The sequence below is a fragment of the Pinus tabuliformis genome, chromosome 4_2, assembly GCF_031772625.1.
Source record: "Pinus tabuliformis cultivar Carrire ecotype Pingquan chromosome 4_2, CPIR1, whole genome shotgun sequence".
NCBI classification, from domain to species: Eukaryota; Viridiplantae; Streptophyta; class Pinopsida; order Pinales; family Pinaceae; genus Pinus; species Pinus tabuliformis.
This window is the reverse complement of record NC_142304.1, coordinates 257,540,414-257,553,562: the sequence shown is the minus strand read 5'-3', so window position 1 is coordinate 257,553,562 and position 13,149 is coordinate 257,540,414. Positions and strand designations below refer to the sequence as shown.

Below are 13,149 nucleotides of genomic sequence, written 5' to 3'. Positions count from 1 at the left end.
CCCTCCACACTCTGCTGATAGGAGCTTATCCAAAAATAAATCGAAAGTGACCAATGATGGCCCTCATTCTGAACAGCCAGTATTGACCCGCATTGAGCCCCCCTTGGTCTCTTCGAATCCAGCTCAGTCAGTTCCCGGACTGCAGCCTATAAGAACTACCAGAAGTTCCTCCAAAGATCTTGGTGCATCCGGTGACATCTACAAGAAATCTGGGCCAGGCAGAAAATCAGCCAAGCAGCACCGGGAAGAAAGTTCGCAAAAGGACATAGCTCTAGGGATTCAAACCCCTATGGACTCCTTCATTACAGGTTCCCAAGAGAAAGATACAGCAACCAAAGAACTTGAGAGGCGAGCACCTCCTCGATCGAATGTCTTATGATGAAGCTTTTATCTTGGAATAGCAGGGGTATGGGGCACCCCTCCAAAACAGCGGCCCTAAGAGATCTTCTTCATTCAGAAAGCCCTGAAATCGTTTTACTTCAGGAAACCAAACAAAATCAGAATGATATGCAGACAATCATTGAATCACAAAAATCCTTCATAGGGATCAGTAGTAATTCCAGAGGAGCCTCTGGAGGAATCACCACTATGTGGAAAAAGCAGCATTGGAATTGTGCATCTTCAGTCATCAACTCAAATTGGATCAGGACCAACCTCGTCAACAAAGAAGAAAACTGTGATATTATCATTTATAATATCTATATCCCCAACCATTTTCGGGAAAAGGAACAATGCTGGAAGGAATTGAAGCAGGAAATAGATAAGGAGCAGAATACAAATCTTATCCTTGCGGGAGATCTCAATTTAATTCTCCACGCGAACGAGAAAAGGGGGGGTGCCTTCACCCCAGATCCTTTTAGAAGGCAGCTAGAAACCATCATGGCGGAAGTCGAATTGCTGGACATTATACCAAAGAATAGAAAATACACGTGGAACAATAGACGTCTGGGACCAGGTAACATTATGGAAAGGCTGGACAGAATCTTGATCAATGTTTCTCTTCTTTCCTATTTTGCTGCAGGTCATACCAAAATTCTAAGCGCTACAGCTTCAGATCATTCTCCCATCCTTCTAACGTTGGACGCACATGCCAACCTGGGACCAATCCCTTTCAGATACAATCCATTATGGAAAGAAAGCCCTGAGGCTGAATCTATTATAGCAGAAACATGGAAGAAACATGTTGAAGGATCCCCAAATTATATTTGGGAAACTAAAATTCGAAACATAAGGAAAGCACTTAAGGATTGGGCAAAAACTAGCTACCAAGAACCAGAAAAAATCAAAGGAAAATTGCAGCAGAGTTTGGAAGAGATACAAAAAAAAATAGAAGAACAAGGACTCACTAATCAGCTCAAAGACAAGGAATGGGAAGTGCAGGAACAACTCACTCAAATTAAGAGAGCAGAAGAAGTCAAATGGAGGCTTAAGTCGCGAGAAATATGGTTAAAAGAAGGGGACAAAAATACAGCATACTTCCACAAGCAGGCCACTGTAAAAAAATCAAGAAACATTGTAACCGCTATCATTGATAGTCAAGGCAGCAGGCATGACGATCAGGAATCTATCAAAAGGGCAGCCTTCCATCACTACAAGAACCTACTCACTGAAAATCAAGACGCTAGAGACTACACGGCCTTTCTCCAACACCTTCCAAGGAAAATCTCGGCTGAAGAAAATGAAAGGATGAATAGAGAAATAACTGAGGAAGAGGTTAAAAAAGCTATCTGGACTCTTCAACCAGACAAATCTCCAGGGCCAGATGGCTTCTCAATTAATTTTTACAGAGACCACTGGCATTTGATAAAAAAAGATCTGGTAAAGATGATTAAAGGAATACAAAGAAAAAAGAAAATGGGGGGGTTCACTAATTCAACAAATCTAGCCCTCATCCCCAAGGAATCCAGGCCCACCTCCTTTTCCAGGTTCAGACCTATTTCCTTGTGCAACACTTCTTATAAGATCTTTGCAAAAATCATAGCTGCTAGACTTCAACCTGTGCTTCCTTCTATCATATCTGAAAATCAGGGCGGCTTCATGGCTAACCGGCAGATTCATGACTCCATCTCCTTGGTTCAAGAAGCTATCCATTCTAGTACCTCCAGACAAGAGAAAGGTTTCGTTCTCAAGCTAGATCTAGCCAACGCATTCGACCGAGTCAGACACTCCTTCTTGTACGCTGTCATGGGAAAAATGGGCTTCAACTCTGAATTCATAAGCACCATCGCTGCATGCATCACTGGCCCTTGGATCTCGCCTCTCATCAATGGCCGCCCCTGTGAATACTTTCAATCCACAAGAGGTCTAAGGCAAGGATGCCCTCTCTCACCCTATCTTTTCATCATGATGGCGGAATCCTTCAGCAGCAACCTTGATTACAATCGAAGAGTAGGCCTCATCTCGGGCATCAAGTATGGGAATGGAGTTAAAAATATCAATCATTCACAATTCGCTGACGATACTTTGCTAATTGGCGGGGCCTCCACCACAATAGCAAGGCGCTTCAAATCTATTCTTGACCAATTTATGGAGTGCTCTGGAGGAGAAGTCAACCTTCAGAAAAGCTGCATCTATGGATGGAACATCTCTAATCAAACAGCTCACAACATTGCCAATATATTTGGAGTAGCCTACAAAGAAACCTGGGACCACTTCACATATCTAGGGATGCCAGTTACTTTGGGCGTCCTTAAAGCATCTACCTGGAGTGAAGTAATTGACAAAGTCAAAAGAAAGGTGCAGCAATGGGGAACTCAATGGCTCAACCCAGCGGGTAGATTAATCTTGCTTAAATCAGGTATTTCCTCCTTACCATTATACCGCTTCACTCTTTATCAAGCTCCAGCTTCTTTCCACAACAAGTTAGAAATTGCTCTCCGTAATTTTTTATGGCAAGGAGGGAAACAAGATAAAAATAGATTCAATTTGGTCAATTGGAGAAATGTAATCCAATCTCCAGATAGAGGTGGATTGGGAATCAGAATGCCTAAATTACTGAATCTTGCCTTTGGGATTAAAATGGCTTGGAGACTCATCAGTGAACCTAAAGCCTGGTGGAAACAGGTTCTTGAATGCAAGTATCTTTCAGACAGCAGGCAAAGATTACTTGAATCTGATATTCCAGCAAGGGACTCCACTAAAATATGGCAACTTTGTAAGAAAGCAATTCCCATTCTTGTCCAAAATACTTCAAAAATTCCAGGGGATGGGAGCAGCATTAATTATGCCACTGATAAAATTATGGGTTTTCAACCTATAAATTCTGTAGAAGAAGCCATTCCCATTATTATTTATCTGCATAGTAAGGGCATCCAGAGGCTGGATCAAATCTCAAAATGGGACGAGGAGAGCGGAGCTTGGCTTAGCTGGGAATTTCCGGTCATTCCTCCACACTTGGACTCTAGCTTGCAAGCCCTCATTAAAAATCTCCAAAATAGAGCTCCTATTAAAAAAGGAGCTCTAGATGGGCTCAGATGGGACCCCACGGGCTCAGGGTATACCATTAAATCTGGCTATCAATTCATCTGCAATAGCACTTATCAAGCTCCGGTTTGGAATCAATGGCGAATAATCTGGAAATCTGAGGCCATCCCAAAGGTCAAATTCTTCATCTGGCTGTTGCTTAAAGGGAAAATTCTCACCTCGGAAAATTTAAAAAAAAGAGGTATATATGGTCCCTCAATCTGTCCTAACTGCTGCTCTGAGGAGGAAACCATCCACCATCTTTTTCTTGAATGTGCCTTTGCGAAGAGATGCTGGACTATTATGGCCAAACTTGGCAATATAAACTGGCAGCCCCAGCAAAACATTGCTGAGACAATACATTATTGGAGAAGGAATTGCCCCTGGAAAGATAAGCGGAGCAAGATTGTCAAAAGAACCTGGGACATCATCCCACACAACCTTCTCTGGAAAATCTGGCTCACTAGAAACAAGAAAATTTTTCAAAACCAAGAAGGCAATGTTAGAATAACATGTAGCAGTGCTCACCTTCTAGCGCAGGAAACGATAGTAGTCAAATGCTCAGGCATCATTAAAATTACTGATTACACTACTGAGGAAAGGATCATGATCAGTCATATTCTAGATAGTACAGGCCATCATCATAATATTCAGAGAAGGAGCGCGAATCCTAACCACAAGATCAAACAATGGGAAATAAGGCTCTCATCTCAGGAATTCAAGAGATGGATGACGAGCAATAACTGTCCAATTTTACTCTTTGACGGGGCCTCTAAGTCCAATCCAGGACCAGCAGGAGCAGGAGGAGTTATTCTAGATGAGAAAGGAGAAGAAATAAGTAGCTATGAATGGAGTTTAGGAGTCAAAACTAACAATATTGCGGAGGCTCTTGCTCTGTTCCAAGGTTTGATGCAACTTCAAAAAAGGGGTATCAAAAAGGCAATCGTGCTAGGAGACTCTTCGATTGTCATCGGATATATGAATCATCACAGGCCGTCATCAAATAGCAGCCTCCAACAACACCTCTGCCGCATCAATCTCCTCACCGATTACTTCAGTACAATTCGGTTCTATCATATTCTGCGCACACACAATGGGGCAGCGGACAGTCATGCTAATAAAGCCGTCGGATATCGAGAGGGAACCCTAAGGCACAATCAGCAATCCTTCTTCCAGCCTCTGCCATGAATCTAGTGAAATCTGACAATCCCCAAGCGCGCAATCCCAACAAGCGTGCGGGGGGTATGGTGACTACAGTTTTCGGGCACACGAAAAGCCCAATCAATCAGCTTCAGAATACGATCAGCAATCCATTGGTAATCCCAAGCAAAACTCATAAACGAAGAGGACTGACCAAGGATCTCACTGCCTCAGACAATCGTCCCAGAAATCCCACAAAATACTTTAACTCTGCAGAGAATCGGTCTTCTGAAAAGAATTCAGGATGCCGCAGTCGGATTCAATCTTTAAATAGGAGAGCAGATCCTCTCATCTTACAGCATAACGTCCAAGAGCATCACTGTGAAGTCGAAGGAAGCAACCAGGGCCAGCTGCGACATAGAAGATGTGCCTTGGTATCGATTTTATTTCCCCTGCTTTTTATTTCGCTAACCTATCTATTGGACTCTTACAGGAACAGAACTAAAGGATTGATCAAGAGCTTCAGAAGCCCTCCTTCTATACCCACCGCTCCTCTCTCAGCTCATTTGCTGATCGTCGACCCTTGGCTCTCCATCCCGCCCCCCTCTCTTGCTCCTTCCTGGCTACTTTCCCCCTTCTCTTTTCCCTGCCATTATACAGAGCGTCATCTCTCAGATCCGCCCTCTCTCTTATCCTCGAAGTTGAGACTTGGGCTCTCGAACTCCCTCTGTTGCAGCTTATTCTCTATCAGATCCGACATCAAACCGTGGTCCCCTCTTCCTTGTAACCTCACGGAGCCCTTAGGCTGTTCTTGTGATTCTGTCTCTTTTAAAATCAATCCTTTCTCTGTGATGGCGCGTGAGGAGCAATGTTTTCACTGCCGAGACCTACAAGCGGAATTCGACGAGGTCAGAGCTCAACAGCGAATTCTGGAAGATCAAGTGCGAAATATGGAAGCTAGGCAAGCAGAAAAGATCCATTGTCTGGAAGGAAAATTTGAGGAGCAGTTCAGAAATCTCCATGCTAAGTACCGTACAGAAATGGAGTTGTTTCTCCACAGGGTTCACTCGCTTCAGGATCAGTTCAACGGGCTTAGCAATAGATGCATCCATGCTGAGGAATCATTGGCAATTTTAAGAGACATTTTGGAAGCCAAACAGAAAGCAAAATCAACTTCTTCAAGCGTCAATCCAATGGAAGCAGATCAGCACCCAGAGGACTCTACTGCGAGGAATATCAGTCATATTTCCATCGATTAAATCATGTATTGCAAATGCAAATTTTTGTGTCTTCAGTTCGTCCGAATCTATAGTAGTACTTGCTCTTTAGTAGTCCGAATTTTGAGAATCCAGCTCAGGGATAGGGACCTCATTCTCTATCCTTGGATTTGTAATGCTCTTGCAGCAAACTATGTATGGCTTTATGCCTTAGCACTTTTTTCAATCAATACATAGCATCCGAATTTGTTAAAAAAAAAAAATATGGACTGAGTTGTGTAGATGTGATAGCCTCCCTTGATATACATTGAGGTATGAGTTTGATTATGTCATTTATTTGGTTTAGCTAACATGGTATGTGATGAGCCCCACTATTGCAACAATAATTTTTCAACTCCTCAAGCTACCAACTTAAATTATTAACTCGAGGTTCATACAAACTTAAGAGGTGTCAGTACTATATGTGCAACATGTAATGTGTTCTTCTTTTGTTGATCTAATGAAGTGAATGTCATAAAATCTAACCTAAACTAGTTGCAAAAATAAACCATGCTACTCTAATTGCAAACAAATAAGATCAATTATTCTACTTGAAAAATTGAAATCATTATTCTAATTGAAAATTGCTTGGAAAGAATAAAGTTAATCTACAACACATAACTAGGAAATTCTGAAACTAAGTCTACTTCACTTGCATTGAAGAGTTTCAAATGTGAAAATTGCTTCCTAACTCTATTTGTTGCTTTTTGCTTGTAGTGGAGGAAGGAGGGGTCTATATTCATCCTTGGGTCTCCTTGATCATGTATTTAGAGCCTAGGAGTCATTATTCATCTAGACTAAGTCAAAGTTGTAGTTGGAACAAAATTGGTGAAGGAAAGTGATGCTACAGGTTTGCTACATGAGAAAGGATCTTGCCAAATGTTGAAGTAAATCAAATTGAAATGGGATGGATTTTTTTTTATATTAATTAGGATGTATTAGGTCTCCATTACAAGTGGAATCACTCCAAAATACCCATGTTAACACGTGCTAAAAAATAGCAGAAAATCACTACTCTAAAAAGTGGAAATTCAAGAACTAGTGAGATAGTTAACCTATCAAATGCCTAACCTAATCAAGTGCAAATGAAATGGGGTAAGTTTTTTTTATTAAATTGAATTTTTTTATAACCTAATATGAGTGGAATCAACTCAAATGAAGCTCATTAACATGCTCTAAAAAATAGCAGAAAATTACTACTATTTTGCTACAAGGGACTTATAGAAATTCTAGATTTGTGAACTAGTAAACCAATCCAAGTAGCTCAATGATGAAGATGAATTTTCAAAGTTTTTCTAAGGATGCATCATGCTTGTGAATTTTTTTAAATAACCTGCAAAATAACTTAATTCATTTAACCCAATCCTACAGCAAAAGAAACATCGATACTAAATGCATAAATAGGAAAAACAAGAATAAGAGATGCATGTGAATAAGAAGTGAAAAGAAGAAGAAAAAATTATACAAAAGGGCTCTGAGACTCTTAGGATGGCCAAGCCCAAGGATACTTAGATTACTATGAAGGAAACCAAGATTTAGAAGTGAAAAATGGCACCAAACTTCACTATTTGAATCAATCCAAGTACATCCATATTAGAAATGAAAATGGAGTTGCAAAAAAAAAAGTTTTCTCCACAAGAAGACTAAAAATACATCCCTCTAGAGGAAAATTAGAATTGGTACTTATAAAAAATGATGAGAAATAATTCTCCTTGAAAGGGGGAATGTTGGGCATGGAATCCCCCCCAAAGCAAGTTTTGGGGCTCAAAGCCCATGTTTTGACCGAATAATGTTGTAAAGTCTCGCAAATTGCAGGCGCGAAAGTATGTTAGAGTCATAGGGTTGTCTGCCCTAGTTTGTAATGTATTGTCGACCTACCCATGGTCTGCAGACCATGGGATTGTATAACTAGAGTGATGATCTAAGTGGAAAAGAGAGCGAAGTATGAGGTAGAGAAGTATAAGCATAGAGCAAGTGTCTAAGTGTGTCTTGGGTCGTAGAGTAGGAAAAAGGCTCTATAACTGAGTGCACAGAGGCCTAGTTGTCTGCAGCTGAGTGCGTGGACCCTTGCAGCTGAGTGCACAGGGCAGGGTTGAGTCTGTAACCGGATAAGAGAATAATAAAAGAAGTTTGATCCAAATTTTGTGTATTTGTTCCTGAGTTATTACATGTTTGATATCAATTGCAAATATATTGTTTATTTACTGCGAACACGTGTATGAATGATTTATATTGTTAAGTCTACTTTACACATGCAATTAAGATAAGTTAATCAATTAACGGTGGAATATTAGTAAGGACTATGGTAATAACAAAGTTCAAGCCCTGAGTAGGGCTGCACGACGACAACATCTCAGGTTGCGAAGAATGGGTAAGTGTGCGTAGTGACGTGTGCGCAGGGTTGAACTGCAGACCACTTGAACTCATCATACATCTCCAGGGTGTGGAAACCTAGTTCTAGCACCCTCCCATACTACCTCAAGTGAGACCTCAGTCCGAACTCCGCGGACTGTTGTCGAAAGGGCCAGTAGTACCGGGATTTATTTGGATAAATCACCTCTGAACCTGGGTTAGGCCCCAACAAGCCAACAAATGGTTCTGTTGCTAAGATTAGGATTTTAATAAGGGATGTCTGATGTCGTGTCACTGGAATCTGACGAAGAAATAAATTGAAGGGTGGTTGGACAGAAAGATTCACAAATTTGCGGCGTAGGAAAACAGGAATTCGCGAGTATCAAAGGAACAGTGGTTAGAGCGCTACTTATATATGGAAATCCACGAAATTTCCTTTGCATCCTTTCCCTCTGAGTTGTACAAGTGGATCGCGAAGCTAGCAGATAGTCAAGGAAGGTGTAGGCTCGAAAAACTGATTGTGTGGACTCCAGAATTGGTGCGCAGACTAGAAGAATCAGAAGATAAGATTGCACGCGCTGTGGACCATTGGCTCGATCGAATTATAGCAGGGTTTATCACCGAGTTCATGGTAGATACTTCAGTCAGCTACAGCGAGGCGGAACGACGCTTCCTCAAAGGACGACGAGGTAAGTACATTAAATCTTTGAACACTTGGATTAAAATGCTATTATGTGAAAAGCGGGTTATGGGAATAAATTGATGTTTGGGGATACATGGAGTGGAAGGATCTATAGAAACGAAGGTAACACAGAGATAGAGAATAGCCCCTTGATTTCGCCTCGGCAAGAAAGCAATGAAGAGCTCATGAAAGTTTCACCAAGAAGTGTGATCAGTCTGATAAGGTAGAGAATTCCACGCATACCACCTCCACCTACACCACCACCAGTCTCACCATCTTTACCCCCTTCTCCACCCACACCACCTTCGCCACCACCATAGTTCAATATGGTGAGCGCGATAAAATTTTCAGTGTTCAAAGGAGTAGGGAATGAAGATCCGAACCAATTTTGGTACGTGGTAAAAGTTGTATGGGAAGCACAAGGAGTCATGGATGAGAATATAAAGAAGGCAATGCTAGTAAGTGTGTTGTAAGATCACGCACTGACATGGTACATTAAGCATTCCAACGACAATCCAAATGCAGGGGTCGCGAATATCCAAGCTGCTCTAAACAGGGAATTTAGCAGCCCAAAATCGGAGACACAGTCGATTATCAGGTTTAAGGAAATCGTGATGCTTCCAGGTAAGACCCCCTGGGAACTAGATCAGACACTAAAGGGCATGATTCACAAAGCCAACATGACCTTGACAGATGGGCAGCACTGTGCATGGTTTGTAGTGTCACTAACGCCACATCTAAGGATGGCACTGTCGTAGCAAATGTTATCCACCCAGGCCGAAGCTTTGGAGATTGCAATGAGACTGCATGAGACCCCAATACAAGATCCTGGCTTGGGAGTCCAACAAATGCATGCTTAATTGAAAAATTTGTGTCTGGAAATGAAAAGTTTGAAACAGGATAGGAAAACTCACCCAAAAGCGCGCGAGGAGGTATGGTGCATAAAATGCAAAGACCAAGGGCATGACAAGGATCATTGTCCAGTCTTCACGAACTACCTAGCGGGAGGAGGGCCAATGGTATTGAGACAAGAGGCACAAGCAAGGCCAAGCGCAACACCTACATTATGGTGCACGATTTGTTAGATAAGAGGGAAGCACGCTACAGATAACTGTCACCTATTACAAAAGTACACGCAGACGTCCCAACAATTGTTTTGTAATTTCTGCAGGTCAGTAGGCCATGATGAACACACCTGTATAAGTTATGAACTGATGATGGATCAGACTCCTGCCTACAGATTTCAGACCAAAGCACGAGCGCTCGATCAAAATACAGGGATGGCGCGCGCTAGATTTCAGGGGCGCGGACGAGGTCGAGGTGGAATGGGAACAGGAAGGAGTCGTAGATAGCTGATTTGTTACAATTACGGAGGGCCAGGGCATTATGCTTGCGATTGTACAAATCCAACAAGGGAATCATGTTTATATTGTACCCAGTTGGATCATGAGATGGAGGATTTCCTCACACTGATAGCGAGGTTGTGTGATAAAGGAATACTCCAGCCTCCCCCGACTCAGAATCTGCAAATGATGAGGTCTGAGCTGTGCAAAGAGGACCCAAATGTAAAAATCATGCTCTGAAGTGGTATTACGATAGGAGATGACAAGGGCAAGCAACCCGAAGAAAGTTCTTGGGTTCGCAAGGCTCCTACAAAGGAACCTGAGTTTGATTTGGAGCACGCAAAGGAGACATTCATGGAAGCAAAGAAAAGCTTCATGGAGGCCTCCACTTCAGGTAGTAAAGACAAACTAGAACTGGAGATGGACCCGTCAATGCTTATTACCTTTTTGGAGACATGCATGAAGCTGCTGCACGACAACAAGGCTGTGAAGGGACTGCAGGAACTCATCACTAGGTGCGCTGGGTCAAGAGAACGGCACGTAGTCCGGAAGTTCGGGAAGCACACAACATGAATAGGAAGGGAGATGAGATTAATTGCGCAAATCGGGTAATATGAAATGTATCAAGTGATTCTAGATTTAGGATTGGACACGAACGTACTGCCAAAGCAGACATGGAAGTGCATGGATAGGCCCACATTGTAATGGTCCCCTATTCAATTGCGAATGACGAACCAATAGAAGATCCTACCAATGGGAAGATTGCAGGGAATAACGGTAGACATCGAAGGTGCGAGCGCGCTTGCAGATTTCTAAGTGATAGAGATTGTCGATGACATCAATCCCTATCCTGCACTACTAGGAATAGATGGGGCCACTTATATGAAAGGGGTAATAAACCTGAAGAAGCGCAAAATGATTTTTGAGAAAAAGTCACTGCGCGTAGTGGTACCTTTAGACCCTGTGGAAGGATTGTGCTACACAGAGCCAGTACGCGACGAAGATCTAGGCTGTATCTACAAAATCACCTCACGGGAGAAGGACTAGGTGAATCCAACAGCGGATGGAAGGATTTCGTGGGAGCGCGAAAGCTCCTGCACATCGGATTTGGATGAGGAAATAGAATGATGGCAGAACCAGTTACACAAGGTAACCACACTCAATTGCAACATGATGGTAAGATCACTGCACTATGTGACAACATAGGTAAGGGGTCTGCCTATGTATGAGGGGTTGACAACGGTGGATGAATTCCTGAACAAATTTGAAAGAGAAGTACTAGAACAATAGTTTTTTGACGCTCTGAAATGGGCACTGCGTGCTACACTCGCAAGGTGGTGGGGTACGCATCAGAGAATATTTGAGGACTAGCGCGGATGCAGAAGGATGATGTGCCTATGATTTGGGAAACCACAGATGTGGCTAGCAAATAAGTATGACGGACAGGATGATCCATGTACACACCTCGCAAAATGGACCAAGGTCTATGGGGAAGAGCCACAACCTGAATGGGTGCATTTGTTCTGTCATACTCTGGATGTCATACCCATGAATTGGTATACTGAGACAGAGCTCCACCATGGCATGCACGAATGGGACATCTTGTGCGAAGGATTCCTATTAACCTTCATGTTTGAATATCGTTGGTGGGATACTGTTGATGATGCACTACAAGTAGTAAAAGCAGCTATCTTCAAAATACCCCAGGAGCCAATGGAAGTGCTTCAGCCAGAATGGGTGACACAACTGAGCTGTGTGCTGGAGTGTTACAATGTAAATATTGAGGAGGATGATGAGGACCCACAGAATATTAACATTCCTGAAACTGAAGGCTATCACGAGGTTCGAGGACCATTGATTGAGGATCTCGACATCACCGCGCCGCTAAAAACGAAGCAGGTAAACATTGGGATGGAGGCAGAACCAAAGTATGCAACGCTCGGTGACTATTGGGATGATGCCACGGTGGATAAGGTCACTGAGTTACTCCGTGAATACTAAGACTTATTCTCGACCAAAATTATGGATTTAAAAGGGATCGTTGGCGACTTAGGGATGATGAAGATCACCCTAAAACCCGACGCGAAGCCAGTCAAGCAGAGGCCTTACCGCTTGAATCCGAAGTACAAGGAAAAGGTTCGCATAGAGTTAGATAAAATGCTCGTAGCTGGAATTATTGAGCCGGTGGAAGAATCTGACTGCGTGAGCCATATGGTAGTACAGGTGTTGGGTAGCGAAGGCCCCGTATAATGGGTTTGGGGCTCAAAGCCCGCAATTTTGGGTAAAGGTAGGGTAAAGACTCCGCGAGATGTACGAAGCATGAAATATAATGAGTCAAGTCAAAGGGTTGTCTGCCCAAAAAATAATGTAAAGTGAGTCGGCCTGTCCATGATCCGCGGGCCATGGAAATGTATAAATAAAGCAAGGATCTATGGTTATAAAGTAGTTTTTGGGGGAAAAGTATTCTCTGATCTGGAATGTAATGGGTTTATGAGGCAAGAAGTCTTATAGCGTTTGTAAGTCTGAGTCAAGGGAGTTGGTAGAGAGATAGAGGCTTTGTAGCTGTGTGCACAAAGGCCTGGTAGAGTCCGCAGCTGTGTGCGCGGACCCCTACATCTGAGTGTGCAGGGTGGATCTAGTTGTACTGAAGAGAAGATCAATAACGATAAGAATTTCTGAATTCTTGTGTGGTTCCTTGCAGATCTATCTGTTGCTTATGTTCTGAATTTATGCATGATCTGTATATGGGTTTAGATCCTTCTTTATAATTGTGTGCATTGGTTATCTTTCTTAAATGTTTGCTTAAAACCGTAAGAAGTATATCTGATCTGTAACAAACTCAATAATAATAAGTATGAAGGATTTATCTTGTTTCGAATCTATGTGGGAGCAGAGTAGCGTGAAGCTACAGAAC

At 42.5% G+C, this 13,149-nt stretch overlaps 1 protein-coding gene across 1 annotated transcript; it reads left to right on the top strand.

Annotated features, from left to right (window-relative positions):
- The first annotated feature begins 408 nt into the window (after window positions 1-408).
- Window positions 409-4,650, top strand: LOC149168972 (uncharacterized). The gene is made up of 2 exons (XM_089425033.1): window positions 409-2,797; window positions 2,960-4,650. Exons 1-2 carry the CDS (start codon window positions 409-411, stop codon window positions 4,648-4,650), a joined length of 4,080 nt encoding a protein of 1,359 aa, XP_089281159.1.
- Window positions 4,651-13,149: the final 8,499 nt, after the last annotated feature.